At 44.6% G+C, this 23,005-nt stretch overlaps 1 protein-coding gene across 1 annotated transcript in view; it reads right to left on the bottom strand.

Moving 5' to 3' along the window:
- niban1a (niban apoptosis regulator 1a) overlaps positions 1-23,005 on the bottom strand; it is a 39,084-nt gene that overhangs the window by 3,908 nt on the left and 12,171 nt on the right. Inside the window, exons 2-10 of the mRNA XM_078258270.1 lie at positions 12,088-12,218; positions 11,578-11,706; positions 11,367-11,481; positions 10,505-10,669; positions 9,389-9,504; positions 6,664-6,768; positions 5,614-5,776; positions 3,342-3,529; positions 2,055-2,201 (exon numbers count right to left, since the gene is read on the bottom strand). Coding sequence (XP_078114396.1) covers positions 2,055-2,201; positions 3,342-3,529; positions 5,614-5,776; positions 6,664-6,768; positions 9,389-9,504; positions 10,505-10,669; positions 11,367-11,481; positions 11,578-11,706; positions 12,088-12,218 — 1,259 coding nt within the window. The remainder of the gene's footprint in view (positions 1-2,054; positions 2,202-3,341; positions 3,530-5,613; positions 5,777-6,663; positions 6,769-9,388; positions 9,505-10,504; positions 10,670-11,366; positions 11,482-11,577; positions 11,707-12,087; positions 12,219-23,005) is intronic.

The following is a 23,005-nucleotide window of genomic DNA, read 5'->3' as shown; positions in this document are numbered from 1 at the left end:
CATCCTCTACTCCACATGTGTATCAGAAATGAGTTTCTTCTTATCTTCCATTAGTCATCTGGACTAAACTATCTTACTAAATATAACGTTAAAGCTCCAACAGAAACATGCTGCTCTAACATTGATGCTTCAGTACGTACTGACGCAGAATTAGATTTCAGTCAGACACTTTACTGCACGACTACTTCTACTGTAAGGAGCTAACGATACTTGTGTACTTTTACTTTAACCGTCCTGTTGTACTCGGCGTCAAATTTGACCCATTTTCAAAAAGTTTCTATATCAGAAATTTAGGTTTCTTTCAACCAAATGTTCAAAAGAAATAACATGGATGGCTCCCTACAACGCTCCTCACAAGTCTTATTCAATTTCACAGCATCTGAAAAAAAAAAAAGTGAACAAAAGAACGTTGAAAAACAGTGACAAATGTCAGAAAAAGCTTAAAAAACGTGGGGGAAAAGACACAAAAATGTCAAAAGGTGCCGGAAAAAAACGTTCGGAAAAAGTGTCAAACACATCTGTGGAAACGCAACAAAGGTGTCGAAAAAGACGTCCAAAAACATTGAAAAAAAGTTTACATTTTGACCCAGAAAAACTAAAAGCTCAACGGGAAGACAACACGAGGGTTAAAGTGTTGTATCGTCTAAGCTTCTGGGATGGGTTTAAATGTCAAAACTTAATCTGAAATGAAAGTTTCCACTAAAGCGGACGAATAAACGTGTTGGAGTAGGAGTGTGAGAGAGTATGTGAGTGTGAGAGTGTGAGAGAGTATGTGAGTGTGTGAGAGAGTATGTTAGTGTGTGAGTGTGAGAGTATGTTAGTGTGTGAGTGTGAGAATGTTAGTGTGTGAGTGTGAGAATGTTAGTGTGTGAGTGTGTGAATGTTAGTGTGTGAGAGTGTGAGAGAGTATGTTAGTGTGTGAGTGTGTGAATGTTAGTGTGTGAGAGTGTGAGAGAGTATGTTAGTGTGTGAGTGTGTGAGAGAGTATGTTAGTGTGTGAGAGTGTGAGAGAGTATGTTAGTGTGTGAGAGTGTGAGTGTGTGAGAGTTAGGGCTGCACGATATTTAGTTTCATCGTCTACATCGCGATGTGCGCATGCGCGATAGTCACATCGCAGGACGGTGCGATGTTGATGCTACAACTTCTTTGCTGCTTGATAAAAAAAGTAAACTCTCACCGTTCTCCTTTTCCATGATTGTTACCGGCCGACCCTTCCCCTTTAAGACAGGTGGTCATGTGACGTAACGTTAGTCCGACGGGGGTTTATTGTTATGGGAAGTGAGGCTCTCCCGTGTGTAGAAAAGTACGGTAAGCGGAAGCTGCCGCTGACACAGTGATGCACATGCTTTTCCATGTAGTGAAGCTACAGTAGTCGCAAAAGACAAACTAAATCACCTGATTAATGCAACATAATCACGACGTCTCCCGGCCATTTTTCACCGCAGAAAGCTGCTACCAGCCAGGCTAATGCTAACATAATTAGCCTAAAGAAACAAGGCGTCTGTCCCAACTAACGTTACGGTTCGGAGCTGCGACGCTGGAAACGTAACACTAATCTACAACAGTGACATAACGTCATTTACACCGACCGAAGTGTTCTTGGACACACAGTTTGCTGCTAGTGCGTGACATGCAGGCTCTGCATGCACAGCCAAACACCAATCACCATCAACGTTGATCCATTTATCAAACAACCAAAGCAGGCCCCGCGAGTCGACCACAACCTGACATTTAGAGGAAGCAACATGCATTCATTATTAATATCATTCACTTTAGCCTGGATTGATATAATGGTGTCATGTCAGTCAACCAGGGTATTTAACTACCTAATGTCCCTCTCCTATATCTCTTCAGAAGAGGAGTCACAGAGCTTACTTACTTTGGTGTTTGTAAAGCATTAAAGTTCAACAAAGAATGGTTGACATAACATTTTTTCCAATATCGTGCAGGCCTAGTGAGACTATGTGAATGTGTGAGTGTGTGTTAGTGTGTGTGAGAGAGAGTGTGAGAGTGTGTCAGTGTATGAGAGTGTGTGTGTGTGTGTGTGTGTGTACCTGCTGCAGGTCGATCTGAGCGCTGTGGATCACTCCCGTGATGTTGGAGACACCGAACCTCTGCTGCAGCTGCTGCAGTTTCTCCTGCAGCGAGCTGATCTTCTGGTAGCAGCTCAGCAGGTTTGGTCTCGCCATGTCAGCGAGAGCCTGACACACACACAGAAAGAGAGAGAGAGAGAGAGAGAAGGGGGTTAAAAGAACTGTAACCAGGGGAAATGGAAAACTAAGGGTCATATCTTGCACACGGCGCATCGCAAAGCCTGACGCAGTTGTCAATTTCCCGTCCAGCGCCCGCGTCGTTTAAATAACAAATGCACCTGCGCCCATCTGTGGCCCATGGGAGTGCTGGTCTTACAGGGAGGTGTGTTCAGGTGCATTCTGGGCGTGCTGGTCTTACAGGGAGGTGTGTTCAGGTGCATTCTGGGCGTGCTGGTCTTACAGGGAGGTGTGTTCAGGTGCATTCTGGGCGTATTGCTATCTTGAGGCGGTGGGAAGTGATCGCGCCATTGACCAACAAAAACCTGGTCTAAAGTCAGTAACGCAGCATTTCATTGTTATTTTAACAGAGCATTAGTAAAATGCTCCTAGGCTCGTGCACAGCGCGCACACACTGTGCTTGTTACACACACAGGGACGCACAGCAGCACACACATGCAAAAGATTACAAATAAAAATATTACGGTGCAAATCCTCCATCATAACAGCAATGCTCCAAGGTCCAAACGCGCCTGGCTTTTAAAGGGAATGGGAGATGATCTCTGATTGGTTAATTGCATGTTACGCCCAGAACACACCTCTGATTAATGAAGACACTAAGTTTTTCCGCCATCAAACTAGCAGAAGTGGATTTGGACACTCCCTAAACACACCTGCACCAGGCGCTTCACGCCGTGACCTCAGATCGTTAAAATAGGGCCTGTAATCTTATTTATTTATTAATTTAATTACACAACAAGCACAGGGTTAAAACAATAAAAAAGACAAGTGTACCGTAAACATTTGGGCTGCTCAAAGAGCAAATTACCATTTTCTATACTTCTTAAAATCCTTCCTACATTCTTCTGTTCACCCATACATGCCTTAAACACTCATTCCTACTTCCATAAATATCCATGCATTCATTCCTCCATTCATATCCATACATTCATTCAGTCACAGATTAATAAATTCATAGTCATACGTTCATCGCTGCTCATTAATGAGCTCGACTGAGAGAGGAACAAATGAGTGCTTATACCTGTTATATTTGCACAGAGGAAACGAAATGAAGGAAAATGATGAACTAACCTGCCTCAGTCCCTCGCTGTCTGCCAGCAGCGGGACGTCCTGACACAGCCGGTCCATCGTGCGTTCACTGAGCTGTCGTCCCTCCTGGAAGCCCGAGCTGACCGGCTCCATCAGCTCCTCCAGCACCGAGCCCAGGTAGGGCTGCACGCACTCGGAGCACAGCCGCTCCGCTGGCGCCCACACTTTGGCTGGAGGGGGAAATCAAAAAGGTTCCTTCACGTGTATCATGACTAGGGTCGGGTATCGTTTGGATTGTTACGATTCAGATTCCTAAAAAACTGAAAAATGACATCAAAGAAAGGCTCTTTCGTAGAGTTTTTTTTTTTTAATTGAACATTATTTAATAATTATTATTAATAACATTATTATTTAACAATATATCAACGTTTTAAAGTACTTAAATATATAAGTAAACCTAAGTCACCTAACACACAACTACAATAATTCAACTATTAACAAGTAACAACAAAATAAACCAGCTTAGAACTTCAGCAGTAATATGTTTACTAGCGATCACGTGCAGTGAACGGTTACCGTATTTTCCGGACTATAAGTCTCACTTTTTTTCATACTTTGGCTGGTCCTGCAACTTATAGTCAGGTGCGACTTATATATCAAAATATATATATCGTAACATGTTTTAAATGTTATTTCATGCTGAAAACATTACCGTCTACAGCCGCGAGAGGCGCTCTAGGCTTGTGACGACTATATGCTGCTCCTAAAGACAACTGAGAAAGAAAAGAAGCTGCAGGAGACTGCAGGTAGTAAAACACGCAGCCGAAAACGGTCATCGAGCAGCAGAACGAGAGTTTGGAGTGAGAGAGAAACTTGTGAGGGACTGGAGAAAAGGTTAGTCTCACTGCAATGAAGAAAACAAAGAAAGCTAGTCGCGCTGAAATCCAGAAGGCCAGAGCTGGAGGAAGGAGTCCACAGATGGGTGCTTGAACAACGTGCTGCTGGGAGAGGCTCGTCAACAGAGCTGTTACGTTACGTTAACATAGAGACACCTACCGTATTCAGCCCCTTGTTCTGGGGGCTGTTGGGTAGTTTAATAACTGTTAATGTGTTACGTTAACATAGAGACACCTACCGTATTCAGCCCCTTGTTCTGGGGGCTGTTGGGTAGTTTAATAACTGTTAATGTGTTACGTTAACATAGAGGACACCTACCGTATTCAGCCCCTTGTTCTGGGGGCTGTTGGGTAGTTTAATAACTGTTAATGTGTTACGTTAACGTAGAGGACACCTACCGTATTCAGCCCCTTGTTCTGGGGGCTGTTGGGTAGTTTAATAACTGTTAATGTGTTACGTTAACGTAGAGGACACCTACCGTATTCAGCCCCTTGTTCTGGGGGCTGTTGGGTAGTTTAATAACTTGCCTTTCCAGATTAAATGTCTGTTCTTGGTCTTGGATTTTGTGAAATAAGTTTCTAAATAAATGCGACTTATAGTCCAGTGCAACTTATATATGTTTTTTGCCTGATGCGACTTATACTCCGGAGCGACTTATAGTCCGGAAAATACGGTAATATGCTTTTACGTCCGTTTTGTTGAGCCCAGAGGGAAAATATGGCATTTTAAAAGTAGCCTACATTTACGGTAGCTAGGTAACGGTAGACTACAGAGAAAGGGTGACATTTTTATGTCCGTTTCGGAGCGACAGAGGGAAAATATTTCATTCGACGCATCGGGCGCATGGTTCAAAAGGGTTGTTCTTAGTGTCTTCATTAATCAGAGGTGTGTTTTGGGCGTAACATGCAATCAACCAATCAGAGATCATCTCCCATTCCCTTTAAAAGCCAGGCGCGTTTGGACCTTGGAGCATTGCTGTTATGATGGAGGATTTGCACCGTAATATTTGTATTAGTAATCTTCTGCGTGTGTGTGTGCTGCTGTGCGTCCCTGTGTGTGTAACAAGCATAGTGTGCACGTGCTGTGCACGAGCCAAGGAGCATTTTACTAATGCTCTGTTAAAATAACAATGAAATGCTGCGTTATTGACTTTAGACCAGGTTTTTGTTGGTCAATGGCGCGATCACTTCCCACTGCCTCAAGATAGCAATACTCCTAGAATGCACCTGAACACACCTCCCTGTAAGACCAGCACGCCCATGGGGGCAAAGATGGGCGCAGGTGCATTTTCTATTTAAACGACGTGGGCGCTGGACGGGAAACTGACAACTGCGTCGGTCTTAAACTAGCAAAGACACTTGCGTCGGGCTTTGCGCTGCGCCGGGTGCAAGATAGGGATTACACACAGAGGCATTACCTCTGACTTTTTCCTCCAGTTGGCGTCTGGAGCTGAGGATCTGGTCCATGTCGGAGTGGATGAGCACCTCCTGCTGCCGGACCGATGTTCGACATTCCTCCTTCAGCGCCGAGAGTCCCTCCAGCAGATGCTCCTGGACCAGGACGTACGCCGCCTCCACCGTCTGGGAACAACACACAAATAAAAGTCAATTCATTTCTTACTGCGCGACAAAATGAAGTCGCTCCACAGCAGGTGGAGGGGGGGGGGGGGGGACCTTGACCAACTGCCACTTTGCTCATTTGAAAGCCATGATGTCTCTCTCTTTCTCATGGGGGGGCCAAATTCTCTGGGCAGGCAAAGCAGAGAAAGAGGAGGTAACCTTTCCTCTTATGACGTCATAAAGGGAAGATTCCAGATCGGCCCATCTGAGCTTTCATTTTCTCAAAGGCAGAGCAGGATACCCAGGGCTCGGTTTACACCTATCACCATTTCTAGCCACTGGGGGGCCATAGGCAGGCTGGGGGAACTCACATTAATGTTAAAAAACCTCAAAGCGAGCGCTAAATTAGACATTTTTAGGCGACCAAAATGCTCCAGTTAACGTTGATGAAGTGAAAACAATCAGTGAGAGGGTCAAAGTTGAAGACGAAAACAGTTTGATGTCTATTTTAATGTCCACAGTGTTAGCATGGTTAGCATTGCTAAGCCTCTGTCCTGATTGACAGGTCCTAAAGCATCCCCTGCTTTATCGTCTGTTTAAAAATAAACAGCACCATAATTAACTAAATGAACATCATGCTGTGTTGAAGAAGACTTGAAAACTAGCGATTCAGACCATAAACTCATTATGAAAATGTTTATCGAGGTAATAAATCAAGTGAGAAGTAGGCTCATTTTCTCAGAGACTTCTATAGAAACAGACTTCTTTTTAGGAGCCGGTGGAGTCGCCCCCTGCTGGAAGTTACAGAGAATGCAGCTTTAAAGAGCTTCAGCGTCGGCTTCACTTCTCAGACCTGAAAGCTTGGTCCGTTATTTTCACAGTCTCCTGTGATTAAGAGTGTGACTCACAGCGAACCAGACTCTCCTCTTCTCCGTCTTCTTGGCTTTGAGGCGAGGCAGCAGGTCGACCTCAAGAGACGGCAGCAGCTGCTCCATCACCTCGTTGGCCATCACCTACACACACACACACACACACACACACTTTATCAAATAACATAAGTCTGACAAACCGTTGGTGTTGTTTCTGTTGCTCGACATTTCATCATTCCTCTCGTGTCTCAGCTCTAACTCGTGTGTGTACGTACGTGTGTGCGTGTGTGTGTGTGTGTGTGTGCGTGTGTGTGTGTGTATGCGTCAGAGAAAAGCTATGTGCAAGAAGAAGAAAAAAAATGCCAAGGAGTGTGATCAAAGTGTACTTTGGTATTATTTTAACTACACGTGTATGAACTGCATGCTTTGAGCAGAGAAAACAGGAAATGTCTGACTTATTGCTAAAACAAATTGTTTGTGTGTGTGTGTGTGTGTGTGTGTGTGTGTGTGTGTGTGTGTGTGTGTGTGTGTGTGCGCTTCCTGCAGCAAGTCAAACTTCCTTTCACCTCCGACTAATTGTGACTAAACACAATGTGAGCAAACAACACAATGGAGCATTTACACCGTCAACATGTGGGAGGATTCCTGCTCTGCTTTAAAGAGAACAGAGACGAAAACAGCAGGAAGCACAGCGGCAGAGCAGAGAGCACGGGGACGAAGGAGGAGGAGGAGGAGGAGGAGGAAAAAGAGAGTAAGGAGGACAGTCTGAGTGAACAACAGCTCCTCTCCTCAGAATTTCTCTGCTGCGGCTGGAAGATTAAAGCAAACAGAGTGAGAGGATGCAAATGACTGCAGTCAGAAAATAAATTTGTTTTGGTCTCTGAACTCATTGTATGGACTTGAAATTAAACCATGACAATGGGGTTTTACCCCTCATGTTGTCCTCATTCTTAAAACTTCTGTATCAGAACTATGGCTTTCTTTTTAACCAGATTACTCAAAGTAAGTAGTAAGTACAATTGCAAGTACTTGATTACTACTTCCATTGAATTGTGGGTATTCATTTGATAGCATTTGAAAAAAAAAAATGGTTTCAAAACCTGACTAAACATTGACTGATTCTCCACCAACATACGTTCCTCTAATATTAGTCAAAATCACTTTCATCATTTCACAATGAGGTCTAACCTCCTATAAATGACAATTGATCATGAATTCCATAAATACGTGTAAAAACTATTGGTAATAAGTTGGTGTTAGTGAAAAATAGCATCGAAACTGTGGGAAAAAGTGATGAAAAAGCGTTTGTAAAAAAAAGTGGACAAATATTTTTGAGAGCGTGCAGTCGATTAGTCGATTCATCGATAAGTCGACAGACAGAAACATCATCGCATACTGTTTTGATATTTTTTGACATTGGGTGGCAGTAGTCAGTAGGGAGTTGGGTTGGGAACCGGTTGGAGGGTTGCTGGTTCAAGTCCCCATACGGACCAAAGTATGGTGGTGGACTGGTAGCTGGAGAGGTACTCTTGAGCAAGGCACCGAACCCCCAACTGCTCGGGGCGCCTTTCCATGTGCAGCTCCCTCACTCTGACATCTCTACATTAGTGCATGTAGAGGTACTGAGCATGTGTGTGTATAATAATAACATAATAATAAATACATTGTATAATAAACATTGTAATTGGGGGTTAATAAAGTATACTTTACTATTATTTTCACAAATATGTAGATTTCCTGTGTTTTATATCATATTACACTGACTATCTTTGGGTTTTGGACTGACAAAACAAGACATTTAAAGACTTTGAGAAACTGGGATGGTTATTTTTCAAATGTTTTCTGACATTTTTGCAGACCAAACGATTATTCGGAAAAAATAATCCGCAGATAATCGATAATATTCAGAAGATTCTGTCTTCTTTTCTTTTACGTGAAAGGTAAGTTCATTAGGCTCCGAGTCATTTCACTCATGGTAAAGATGGCCTTTTGTTTTCCAAACAAGATCAATGTGTCTGATTGTTGAAAGTATCCTAATACTGAATACTGAAATGACTTGAAAACGCACGTTGTTCATTTTATTTTACAGAGGGGGGGGGGGGGGGCAAAATGACACAATTTGGACATTAAGAGGTTTGGACCTTTGCTGAAAGGAAATTTGAGTAACTGACCCTCTTTGCGTTGTTATTGAATACTTGTTGGAACCGTATAATGTGTGTGTGTAGGTTAGGTTTCAGGACTTGTTGACTTTGTGTCGATAGTAGTCTCACGTTGCCAGACCTTCCTCCACAGCGCTGCGGAGGAGGGTCTGGCTAGTCCACACAGCATTCTGGGAAGGAAGAACAACATGCTCTGGTTTATGGCATTTCTTTAAACCAATCACAATCGTCGTGGGCGGGGCTAAGCTCCGGACGGAGCCACGGTGCCTCTGCTAAATAGTCTCAGGAAGGAACTTGTTTTGGTGGAACATGTGGACGTTCAAAAGTAGTTTTAGTCGTGCAACAGAAAACTCAGATTGGACAGATAGTCTAGCTAGCTGTCTGGATTTACCCTGCAGAGATCTGAGGAGCAGTTAACCACAGTCCTCAGACATCACGCCAACACAAAGACAGAGGAAGAGGACGGACATCCAGACGAAATGAGTGAAATCCGGCGGAATTTCCGGCGGCAACGGAGCAATCTCGGAAATCAAACGTCATTGATATAGATTAGTGCCGATGTAACTTCTACTGAGGATGTAAATGAACTATAAAATGGGACGTACCCTGACATCACTTCCTATCAGCATTCCCCAGGCCTCGTATTTGTCTTTGTCCTGTCGGTAGAGCTGGATGGCTTTGAGGAAGGCCTGCACTTCACTCGTCTTCTTCTTCAGGAAGTCTGACAGAGAGGGAAGAGATGGAGAGATTCAATAAAACACACACACAGACACGCATGCAATCACGCAATCACACACACACACGCACGCACGCAATCACACACACATACACGCAATCACATGCACGCAATCACACACACACACACACGCACGCAATCACACACACACACACGCAATCACATGCACGCAATCACACACACAATCACACACGCACACACACACACAATCACGCACGCACACACACGCACGCACACACACAAACACATGCACGCAATCACACACACGCACACACAATCACACACACGCAATCAAACACACACGCAATCACACACGCACGCAATCACGCACGCAATCACACACGCACGCAATCACACACACGCACGCAATCACACACACACACACGCAATCACATGCACGCAATCACACACACAATCACACATGCAACACACACAATCACGCACGCACACACACACACACACAAACACAAACACATGCACGCAATCACACACACACACGCACGCAATCACACACACACACAGACACACGCACACACAGGCACGCATGCAATCACATGCACGCAATCACACACACAATCACACACGCACACACACACACAATCACTCACAATTACACGCACGCACGCTCGCGCCGGTTCATAAACGGCCAGATAAAGTCTCAGTGTCTAGATTTCAACTCGCTCTGTGAACTAAACGTAACTCTTGAATCGCTCGGCTGCACAGAGAAGAGACGATCTGCGTCAACGTGACCGTGGGGCTGGTATGGCCAGTCTGTTGCCGTGGCAACTGTCGAAAGTGGTTCAAATGACGCTAAGAACAAGCATCCTCAATCTCTCATCACTGAGCTGTGATCTGTTTCAGTTCAGTCAGTCAGTCACACGATGACGACGGTTCAGAGTTTAACGTGCGTCGTTAGTGATCTACCGCCATGCGAATGGTTCTCCTTTTTTAATCAACAACACTGTGGGGAAAGGCAGCATCTCACCTTGGTTCTGGTGTCGGATGCAGTCCGACAGGATGGAGAGGAAGACGGCTTGTCGGTCCTGCTGTCTGAAGCAGAAGTAGGAGTCCGTCCTGTAGGGCAGACGCAGGTAGACGGGGAACTGTCCCGGCATCCCCGCCAGAGGAGGACCAAAGTCCTCCTTCACATCTGAAACAGAAAACAGAAACAAACATGTTTTTGTCGCTTTTTTCGAAGTCCCCGTTTCTGTGTGTATTTTATAGCGCCGCTTTGACATGTTTTGGACATTTTTGTCACTTTCTCCCCAAGGTTTTTGACGCTTTCTTTACGTGTGTTTGAAGTGTATAACATTGTTTTTAAAGATTATTTGTTGGGCATTTGATGAAGACATGAAAAGGGAGAGAGAAGGGGAATGACATGCAGCAAAGGGCCGCAGGTCGGAGTCGAACCTGCGGCCGCTGCGTCAAGGAGTAAACCTCTATATACAGTATGTGCACCTGCTCTACCAACTGAGCTAACCCGGCCACTATAACATTGTTTTTGTCACTTTTTCCAACATTTCTTACCCTTTTCCCGACGTTTTCTTGTTTTTTTCTGACACTTTCGGCGTTTATTTCAACTTATTTCAACATCGTCCCATATTTCTGATATGAAATGTTTTTTGAAAAAGGACAACATAAGGGGAAAAGGAAGGGGAAGGGGAAGGAACTTGTTTTGGTGGAACGTGTGTACGTTCAAAAAGTAGTTTTAGGCTGAAATGAGGGACATCCGGATGGATTTCAACGGCAACGGAGCAATCCCTGAAGTGGTAGGTTGTGGATATAGACTAGTTGCAGCCCTACTCGCTCATTACTCTAAACGTAATAAAAGTAAGTCTTTCCCTCACTGGTGTCGTCAGGGAAGCACTGGTCCACCATGGCCATGTACGCCTCTTCTGTGGTCAGAACGGCGCCCCCCGTAGGAAGCAGCTTCAGGCGGGGAGGACTCCCTCTAACGAATGTCTGGTGGAGGAAACGGAAGAGACAGAACAGAGATAAAAACAGTCCTGGTGTACGATACGATTGGATCATACGGGGGCATCAGGCGGTCCCGCTCACCTCCAGGCTGTCGTGTAACTCCAGGCAGTGATTGGCTCTCACCACCACGTACCTCTCCTTCCACTTCCTGCTGTCGTCAAAGTAAAGGACGCGGTCCTCATACAGCACCTCGCCCTCCTCGGGAGCCTCCTGGTCAACACACACACATATAGACAGACATACAGAAAGACACAGACACACACAGACACACACACACACACACACACACAGACACACACACAGACACACACACACACACACACACACAGACAGACACACAGGATTGGATAACACGTATTATTAGATTTGTTGTTCCAGCTGTTTATCCCAGCATCCACTCTGCTCCTAAATCTGTCTGTAATTTAGTTAGAGTGACTCTACTCCGTGTCACACAGCTGGATAACGTCACAGCTGGCAGTCGTCAACGCTGCCAAGCCGTAACCAAACCTCTGATTCATTTGACCCATTTTTAACCGAGTGAACGCTGACTCACAGGTCTGGAATCGTGGGAGCAGACACTGGGACACGTACCCTCTGTTTGAGCAGCTGCGTGATCTTCTCTTTGCGCTGCTCCAGATCATCTTCCACCTGAGAGAACTGAGCCAACGAGAACTGCTTCCTGTAGTAGGGACTGAACTCCTTCAGCACGGCCTCGGCCTGGCCTGCACCAACACACACAGAACAAGAAGAAACAACAGTCACCGGCTGCCTTCACGGGAAAATTAGACCAACTAATGACAGATCAGGCTAGAAGGGATACAGCTACGGCGACTACCGTTAAGACAATTCTGGCGCAAAATGAACCTAGGGGTTAATAACACGTGCACCGAGTCGACCGTTCTCTGGGAGATGTTTTCATGCTAATCAAATGTGGCCAGTTTTAGCGCCAACCGCTAATTAGCTTATAACGCTAGTAATCAGGGCATGGATGAAGTAAAACGAAATCTCTATTTTCTATACCAAAACAAAGATAGTTTATAAAGACTGTACCGTTTACGTATACAGGCGGGCGCCATATTGGGAAAAGAGTCACGATCTCTCAGTCATGACTGTTTTTCCAAGATGGCGCCCGCCTGTATACGTGAACGGTACAGTCTTTATAAACTATCTTTTTAATAAACTGTCTGTACACTTACAAAGTTCTCAATGCTCCTGTTTACATGTAGGGACCCTCATTATGCTACCGTGGTAGTGTGGTGCTACTTTGAGCCTTGTTAGTGGTATAGAAATAGAGATTTCTTTTTACTTCATCCACACTCCGACGACTAGCGTTATAAGCTAATTAGCGGTTCGTGCTAAAACTGGCCACATTCGATTAGCATGAAAACAGATTCCAGAGAACGGTCGACTCGGTACACGTGGGTTGTTAACCCTACCGAGGAACGAACACGCTCACACTTTTTCCGAGGTTTTATTTTCACGTATTCCCGACCTTATGGGCACTTCTTTTCTATGATGTCTGAGGAACTTTTTTCCAGACTTTTTTAGGACTTCACGTCGACCAAACTGCAAGTGAGAAGATATCTTATCTTATAAATCATTTTTAAATTTTTGATTAAATAAGAGCATATCTTTACATGTTATCTTGTGCGATTCTCATGTTCCAGTGTGGCCCTAAGGGAAGTTAAGTTGGACACCCCTGGCCTAGATGTTGTGATATTTCGCACAAGTTTGCGTAACTTCCCTCCGTAGCTGTAGCCCTTCTAGCAACAACCACGAAAATCACACTCTAAAAGCACCTATTCTCGAGGACGGCTTGTTAAATACTGAGCCCCATCGTTGAGGTCGCGTGGTCAGGTTTCATTTCACACACAACGTCGCGCTGACACACAGGAAATTAATCAGCATCTGTTTCAATAATTGATTAAAAGGAAAAGTTCCTCAGTGCAAAAAGACGCCGAATGAAAGAAAAGGTTATCAAACTGCTCAAAACTTTTTGGACGTCTGTGCAGCGCCAGCGTTGCATCGGTTTTGGGCCAAAAAGCTTCACACAACAGAGCTTTTTTCTTTAAAACCTGAGCTCATCTATACATGAGCTCATTTTCCATCGCTCTTCCTCTGTGCCAAAGTCTTCCTCCGGCCTGGATAACAAACACCAGATGATATCACACAGAACCTGAGGGGAACAATACTGCAGCCCGCTCCCTGAGGCTGCCGTTCTGGTCTCTCCGGATCGTGCGAGTAACTTCAGATTAACCCTTGTGTTGTCTTCAGGACATATTTGACCCAATTTTCAAAATATCTATATCAGAAATATGGGTTTCCTTTTAACTACCTACTCATAATTATCCAAAAATGACATGGATGATTCCATACAACGCGCTTCGCAAGTACAACAAAAGATAGGATCTCTACTTTCATTGACTTTTGGGTGTTTTATAAAAAAAATGTTTCTAAACCAGACTGTTGAATGTTGACAATATACCCTTCTGTGATTAGCCTTCCTTTAATATTAGTCTAAACAATTCATAATTTCTGCTTTTTTAACTCAAGTAGGTATAACTTCCTAGAAATTAGGTTTTTTTATTGACCATGAATTCCAAAAATGTAGTAAATGTAAAACTGGTGATAAGTCGGTGTTAGTGGTGATCATACATGGTAGTGAAAAGAAGCGCTAAACGTCAAAAAAAGAGACAAAAACATTGAAAAAAAAGAGACAAACGTGTCGATAAAAGAGACGAAAACGTGTTGATTTTCAGGACGACAAGTCCACGGTCCAATGGAAGACAACACAAGGGTTAAAAAACCCTGCGTCTCTGTCCAAGCCTCCGAGGACGTTCTCACTACATCATACCCGACCTCGGTCCGTCATCCTCCGATTAGCTGCCAGCACGTTCATATTATTACCCAGAAGAAAAGGAAAAACCCTCTCACATTTTCTAAGACCGAGCCAGATTCCTGACGCGGAGGGATTTAGTTTCTTAGGAAAAACACAACAAAAGGGTAAAGCTCAGAAAGCTGCATAAAGTTTCCTATCCTGTCTTCTCTCTGCTCTCACAGCTGCTGAACCACATCACCAGAGCACAACAATAACACATTAAATGAGTACTTACGCAGCTTCAAATACTGAATACCCACAAACTATTAGAGGTAATTCCCAGTGACACACAAGCTCCACTTAATGGGTAAACATGTCTGAGCGCGCGGCTGCTGTTCATCGTCTCCCTCGCTGTTCAGCGCGTGTTGATGTCGATGTCAGTATCTCTCCGAGATGTTTCACAGCAGCCATGATGGCACGGTGCCACGTCACTATGGAAACAGAGGTTTTCGGCGCTTCATCACACTGTGCGTCCGTTCTTTTAGAGGCGAACTTAGAAAACAAGAGACGGAGACGTCAACATGCACGCGGGGGTTTCTGTGGCTCAGTAACGGCGCAGAGAAAGTCAAGTCAAGTGTTTACAATACAAGACAGTATAGGACAAAATAACAAAGAGACACATGGGTTACTACCAATGTGTAAATACAATAAATTAACAATAGATCAGACAAAAGTCTAGTGCATTTAGTGATCCTGAGGAGGAGGATGTAGCTGTGTAAGCAGAGCAGGTAAGGACTGTTGGTGTGAATTGAGGGCCCTCACAGCCTGCGGGTACAGTAAGTGCTATTTCTAGGTGGATCTGGATCTGATACTTCCTCGCCTTCTGCCTGATGGTTGAGGGTCTCTCTATCTCAAAAAAAAAAAAAAAAAAACGTGGCACACCCTGCACATAGCCTAACGAGGCTATACAATTAAATAGTCTAGGCGCGAGTGGCGCTTTTGCGCAGTATATGCGCACGGTAGGCCTATGCTATAACTTGACACACGCACACAACAGACAGAGAGTTTTTGGTTTTTTGTAAATGTCACAGATCTTAGGGAGGTCCAGCCCAATTATTCTTGACACTGCCCTGACTACCCTGTTCAGTGCAGACTTATCATCCACTGAGCAGTTACCCCACCGTACAGTGATGGAGAAAGTAAAAGTGCTCTCTATCACAGCCCTGTAGAAGTGGACCATCCCAGCCTTGGACACTAAGAAACTAATGGCCTTACCCACTGCTAGTACCAGCTCTACTCTGCTCGACCGCGGTGCCCGGTCCTCCTTTTCCAATTGCAGATTTAGTACCCTCACATGCGTGAGGCGAGCACGGCTAGTCATCATGGTAAATCCATTAAAAATGGCCGGTTTGTTCAGGACACCCCAGTCTGTCATTAGCAATGATGACGCAGTGATTAGTGACGATTCTCTCAGACCAATCAGGAGTCTGCAGGTTTTCACGTCACCTTTTGGTATCGCCTCAGCTCGCTTGGAACCTCGACGGAGGTGGTACTAAATAAAGTACCTGTTAGCAGGTACCAGGGACTTTTTATCATAATGGAAAACCAAAAAAATGTGAGTACAGTCGAGGCGAGTCGAGCAGGTACCATGTAGTGGAAAAACAGCATAAGTTAACCCCTCGATTTTTACCTTTAAATTCCACTAATTTACCCACTAACAGAAATGTTATGACGGTATTCATTTTAGGTTTCAGGCGATTAAAAATTAAAGTGAAATGTGAACATTTTTACCCCATAAAGTGGCCATATTATGCTCATTTCCAGGTTCATAATTGTATTTAGAGGTTATATCAGAATAGGTTTACATGGTTTAATTTTCAAAAAACAACATTTTTGTTGTACTGCTCATTGCTGCAGCTCCTCTTTTCACCTGTGTTCAGGTCTCTGTTTTAGCTACAGAGTGAGACCTCCCACTGCTGGAACATCTTTGTTGGTAGTCGCACATGCTCAGTAGCTAGGTAAGACTACACGCTCAGTAGCTAGGTAAGGACTACGTGCTCAGTAGCTAGGTAAGGACTACATGCTCAGTAGCTAGGTAAGGACTACATGCTCAGTAGCTAGGTAAGGACTACATGCTCCGTAGCTAGGTACGGACTACATGCTCAGTAGCTAGGTAAGGACTACATGCTCAGTAGCTAGGTACGGACTACATGCTCAGTAGCTAGGTACGGACTACATGCTCAGTAGCTAGGTAAGGACTACACGCTCAGTAGCTAGGTAAGGACTACACGTTCAGTAGCTAGGTAAGGACTACATGCTCCGTAGCTAGGTAAGGCTCACGTGAGCTAGCTAGCCGTTTCTCCAACAGCCGGGAGACTTCTTCTAAACAAGGGCGCACTTCCAACTTTGCGTGGAATACCTGCAGAACAGGGACATGGAAGTAGTTCTTTTGTAGATTATGGTGAACTAGTGTGTGTTGTTGCAGTGTTTTGCCATTCAGAACGAGCTAGCAAACCCGTAACTCACGCTAAACAGCATGGATGTTTTTTTTCCCCCCAAGTTTGTATGCGTGTGGAAGCACCAGAGACACAAAATAACACCCCAAATTCCAGAAAAAGTGTTTTTTTTCATAATATGGGCACTTTAAGAAACTCTGTTATCATGGACATGATCCATTAAAAGCCCTTAAAGCTATAGTGCGTAGTTTCTGTCGCCCCCAAGAGGAATTCTAAGTAATGACAACAACACTGTCGGCGCGTCCACATAATACAAGCCCTCTGTGATCGAGCGAGTTGTGTGGAGCTGATAGTCTTAACCCCTGTGTTGTCTTCCTGCCGACCACGCATCTTTTTGTTTTTTTCTTGGTCAAAACGTTTAAATGAAAACTTTTTTTTCAACCTTTTGTTCTTTTTCGCTTTTCAAACGTTTAAATAAAGGGGTTTGGTTTGTTTCCGGGGATATATGTATTGATGAAGGATGGATAAAGTATGAATGAGGGGTTATTTTAAAGGATTGTTGTTCACGTTAAGGTAGCGGTTGTTTCTCCAGCAGCAGCTGCAGTGTGAAGCTGAGGATGTTTGGGGAACTCCTTGTTTTTTCCTCAGTGCTGAACAATGCAGTGTGTAAAAAGGTCCGCTCCATGTCTCGTCTCCTCGCTGACCCCGGCGAGGCCGCCGCCGCCCCCCCTGATCACATAATCAGACTGGACATCCTGCTCCCAGTCCTCAGCAGCTTCCAGTTTACACTGCACAGGGATGACATTTCAGCGCTGAATGGTCGGTTCGTCTGGACCAGAATCAGACGCCTCAACAACAAGATTTACATCCAAGTTTCTGTGAATACTTTGTATCTAATTCAGAGTTGCCCTTTGGGGTCGCAAGGTAATATGAAAGCTTTTATGATGACTAACAAGATGGGTGGGGGGGGGGAGCACAAAGAAAATGGTGAGATACTCAATAGTTGGTACCATTCTTATGAACTTGTTCTTATAAAACTTATGGGCAACAATTGTTATATTCTAGGGAATTACAGCGACCGCCGGCCGGTCACATGACGAAAAGGTGACTGAGTCGGTTACAGAGCACCGTGAAGTCACGTTTGGGGACTGATTGGTGGGATTGCTGTGGACGAAGTACACACAGAGATACACTGGTAAGAGCCAATGAGGTTTAACCATGTGTCAGCTGATTTAAATAGCTCATGTTACTGTATCGTGTCAACAGTTAACTTCATTTAATATTGGATGTGACGTTTCCTTTTGCGGGGTGCAAATGTTCCAGAAATGCAAAACAACCCGGAGCATTTTTTTCTCCTATCCCAGAATGCATCTGTGGTGTAGCCAGACCTTACTCCACAGCGCTGTGGCGATAAGAGCTGGCAATGAGAGACTGGGAACATGTGACTCTCACAGACTAGAGAAGTTTTATTTCTCTTCAGAGGACTGAACACACAGCAAAATGTATTTCATCTGTCAGCTTCAGTCCCTCAGCTGGCGGCCAGCTGTGAGACACAGACTCTCTTATATTGATTCATTCTCTGCAATCTGAGAAGCTGCAGCACAAATTCTTCATCTTCCCTCTCCTCCGTGTTCATCTTGGTTCACGCTGCTCTGAGTTTACTTGAATGGCTGTGTGACGTGGGCCCTCAAATCTCTCGGCTGGCTGTCTGTTTATGCAAAATACCTCCAGCTGCTGTTTGTTTAATGTATTTCCTTTCAGGTTAAGTGGTTATGCAAAAACTAGAGAGGCGTCCGGAGGAGGAAGGGAACATTCAGACAGCCTTATAGATCTGCTGATAATTATTGCTTCTTAAAAAAGGTGATGATTTATTATGGCACGGTCACACATGCGCAAATCTCCCGCCGACGATATTCCTGGCATGCAGCATGCTTCTAGAATAATCTAATGTTTGTGATTGGCCATTTAACGTTACACGTTGTAGAGACATGCAGGAAAGACGCTACGCTACACAGAGACGGGGCTCGTGTGGGTGTTGTAGTATTTTCAGAGGCTTGACTGCAGTGTGTGTATAGGTACTTAGAAGATACAAGATGTTTGTCATATGCACAGTAAAGACAACTTACACCATGCAATGAATAGCTTGCTTTGCTAGTCTTCCTTACACAAGGAATACAAAAGCAGAATAATACAATAAAGCTAAAACAAACAATAAAAAAGTTGTACGAAATAGTTTGAAAAGATAGGATTGGCGAGTTAATCTCAGAGAGCTATCTGCTACATGGTCTCGCTTTGCCAGACCTTCCTCCACAGAGCTGCGGAGTAAGGTCTGGCTATGGGATGGGAGAGAAACGTGCGTTGGTTTATTGGCATTTCTTCAAACTAAATAACCTCGGGAAGGAACTTGTTTTGGTGTACGTTCAAAAGTTCCCAATCCCGGAAGTGGAAAGTTGTAAAGATCTGCCACATGGCGGTCTGTAATGTTTTCTTTGGTGAAGCTGCAGCTACTTTCTTCTGTTCCTCTGCTGTCTCCACGTCCGACACACGCACACACGGGAACGCCGGCCGCCGCGTCACTTCTGTTTACCGATAGCGTCAACGGCGTTCACCTCAGGCTGATTTAGGAGTCAGACAGCCTTCCCAGCAGGACTTTCAACCCCAACCAGAAAGTTTTATTTTTTTTTTTATTGAATATTTTGGCCGGTAACAAAGATGCTTAGCCAGTGGATTATTTCTCCAAACGCAAACTTGGCCGGGGAGTCAATAAGTTGATTTCAGACACTGAGAACTGGTATCGCATTCACGGTATCGTATCGAAACCTTTTCGCCCATACCAGAAACGCCAGCCGCCGCGTCACTTCCGTTTGCCGAGAGCTAGCGTTTACATTGGGCTAATTAATAAGCTAGTATGTGGCGATTTCTTTTGGCATGAGTTAGGGCTGCACAATAGATCGTTTTTTTATCGTCATCGCAATATCAACTGGCGCAATATCAACTGGCGCAATATACATATCACGAAAGGTTGCGACATATCGCGATAGACACTACGAGATGCGCATATTTTCCTCATATCGTGCAGCCCTAGTAGGAGTCAGCCAGCCTTCCAAAAAAGAAAACACGATAAAAACGTGGCATCATATCAGTCATATCCTGACTGTAAAAAGGAGCCAGTAAAAGCCTTCTGCCTGCTTCTCATTAAAACTGAATATTGTGCAACGTGGCAAAACACACATTGTAAAGACATTTTATAACGCAAAAGACAAAGACAAGTGTGTCATAAAAGCAGCTAAACTGGGTCAATCAGAGCAAGTTGACCACAGCGGACGGCATCGCCTCTAAACAAACTCTGATGTGTTGAGTGGGACACGTTCCTGAGGAACTACGGGGATGTAAAGGTGGAGCCCTGTTAACCACAGACTCTGATTGTGTTGGTGACATTACTCTCCGAGTTGGACTCAGATTTGGGAGTTTCCTCGTCTAATTACTGAAGGGCGTTCCAGCCTTTAAACACGGAGGACTGGACGTCTTGTTCCAACATGGGGACAGTTATACCGTCATTCAGAAGTGGCTCAGACTTGTTTTTACAATATACTCCAACTTTTTTCTCTAAATATTCCAATTTATATTCTCAAAATACTACAACTTATTACTCTTTTCTTAAAATATTCCTACTTTTATTTCTCATAAACTAAACTCCCTGCACACTTGCATGTTTAATGACCTAACTGTAAATGGGCATCCATCGACAAGTTTATAAAGTGCCATTTATTTAGTATAGTGGTCTTCTTTGTCCCTCACCTTCCCAGCCAGTACGAACGGAAGAAATGGAGACTGACACGTCTTCATACTGTGAGGGGAGAAATCACCTGAGTGAAATGTACATTGGTGAGTGAGTGTTTGGTATGTGAACTATGAGTGAGAGTTGTGAGCGGTGCCTCTCGGCAGCTCGACTACAAGCCGTCGTTTCACTGGAGAGACATGCTCATCCATCTTCAACATTTACAATGTCAGGAGAGCAGTAGGTCAGACAGTTAACGCACTGAAACACACACAGAGTTCCTGCAGGATTAAGAAAACAGGTCAGAGAGAGAAAGAGAGAGAGCTCAGTCCTCCACCAAGCCTGCACAATCCTCCAGGTTCTCACTCCGAACTCGTAAAATACGGACGCATGCAGTGGCTGTCAGCGTCAGATATGATGCAAAAATTCCCCCTCAGAACGCACCGAGCAGAGCAGCAGCTACGCGGCACAGTAAGAGGACGTAGTATTAAGAGATACAACGGTAGAGAGTAGTATGAAAGCCCGAAAATCCGCATAAGGAGGCTGGTTTGGGGGGTGGATGGGTCAAACAACACAGGACTTACACCCAGGAGACCAGGGTTCGTGTCAAGTTTTCTAAACCCAACCGTCCCGTTCTTCTTTACCTAAACCCAACCGTCCCGTTCTTCTTTACTTAAACCCAACCGTCCCGTTCTTCTTTACTTAAACCCAACCGTCCCGTTCTTCTTTACCTAAACCCAACCGTCCCTGTTCTTCTTTACCTAAACCCAACCGTCCCGTTCTTCTTTTCCTAAACCCAACCGTCCCGTTCTTCTTTACTTAAACCCAACCGTCCCGTTCTTCTTTTCCTAAACCCAACCGTCCCGTTCTTCTTTACTTAAACCCAACCGTCCCGTTCTTCTTTTACCTAAACCCAACCGTCCCGTTCTTCTTTACCTAAACCCAACTGTCCTGTTCTTCTTTACCTAAACCCAACCGTCCCGTTCTTCTTTACTTAAACCCAACCGTCCCGTTCTTCTTTACTTAAACCCAACCGTCCCGTTCTTCTTTACCTAAACCCAACTGTCCTGTTCTTCTTTACCTAAACCCAACCGTCCCGTTCTTCTTTACTTAAACCCAACCGTCCCGTTCTTCTTTTCCCTAAACCCAACCGTCCCGTTTCTTCTTTTACCTAAACCCAACCGTCCCTGTTCTTCTTTACCTAAACCCAACCGTCCCGTTCTTCTTTACTTAAACCCAACCGTCCCGTTCTTCTTTACTTAAACCCAACCGTCCCGTTCTTCTTTACCTAAACCCAACCGTCCCTGTTCTTCTTTTACCTAAACCCAACCGTCCCTGTTCTTCTTTACTTAAACCCAACCGTCCCGTTCTTCTTTACTTAAACCCAACCGTCCCGTTCTTCTTTACCTAAACCCAACTGTCCTGTTCTTGTCCCGCGTGTCCTGTAAACGTACCTTTTATAAGCCCACCCATTATCTTTTCCTTAACCTAACTGCGTCAAAAGTGACGCCAATAGTCCCGACCCAGCGGGTTTAGATAGGACGCTAAAGGAGACTTTTAGTGTCAATAACAACGCCAAAGATGGGCACCTGGGTAGCTCACCTGGTAGAGCAGGTGCCCATATGCAGAGGTTTAATCCTTGACGCAGGAGCTCAGGGTTTGAATCCGACCTGCGGCCATTTGCTGCGTGTCTTCCCCCTCTCTCTCCCCCCTTTCCTGTCTACAACTGTCCTGTCTACTAAAGGCCAAAATGCCCAAAAAATTAAAGTAATAACGCCAAAGGCACCTGACCAAGTGTCCGTATTTTACGCAGTGGGAGTGAGAATGTCAGAGCACCGAGAAGATGCTACTTTCAAATCTTGCTAGCTTTTTAACATTACCAACCCTGCATTCAAGTACATTAACAGTGGTTTTGTGAACTCTTCCTTTAATGCCTTTAATTTATCGGACTTATCCAGAGACCTTGGTTACACATGCAGGGCAGAGGAGGGCTGAGTTAAAAATGGATTTTCTGCTTTAAATTTTTCTTCATTTAATGATCCAACACAGACATTCAAAGGAATCCAAGTCACGCTAAATAACACTCCCAAGTTAGGTGACATTTTGGCGAGGGCCATTTTCACAGATGTACTAAATGGAAGTGACAAAACAAACAAACTAAGCGATGGAGGCAGCAGAGCAGAGAGTAGAGCAGAAACTCCCATATTCTGCAAAGGAGTCTGGTGGCTTTGAAAGGGGGTGGGGACTTCACTATAGATACCAGGCTGTAAACATGTTTAATTCTGCTGTAAAGTTGGGCATTTTAACATGAGGGTGTATGGGGATTGACCGCCTTTTGGAGCCATTTTGGCCAACTGCAGTTTTTGGCACTTCTGCATTGGCTTCATTTCTCCGCACTGGAGGTTTCCGCTTGGTATGCACATGTCATTTGTCTGTTTCACACACACACACACACAC

This window comes from Sander vitreus, chromosome 9 (genome assembly GCF_031162955.1).
Source record: "Sander vitreus isolate 19-12246 chromosome 9, sanVit1, whole genome shotgun sequence".
In the NCBI taxonomy this organism is placed as follows: domain Eukaryota; kingdom Metazoa; phylum Chordata; class Actinopteri; order Perciformes; family Percidae; genus Sander; species Sander vitreus.
Note: the sequence above shows the minus strand (reverse complement) of the source record. Positions and strands in the feature narration are given on the sequence as shown.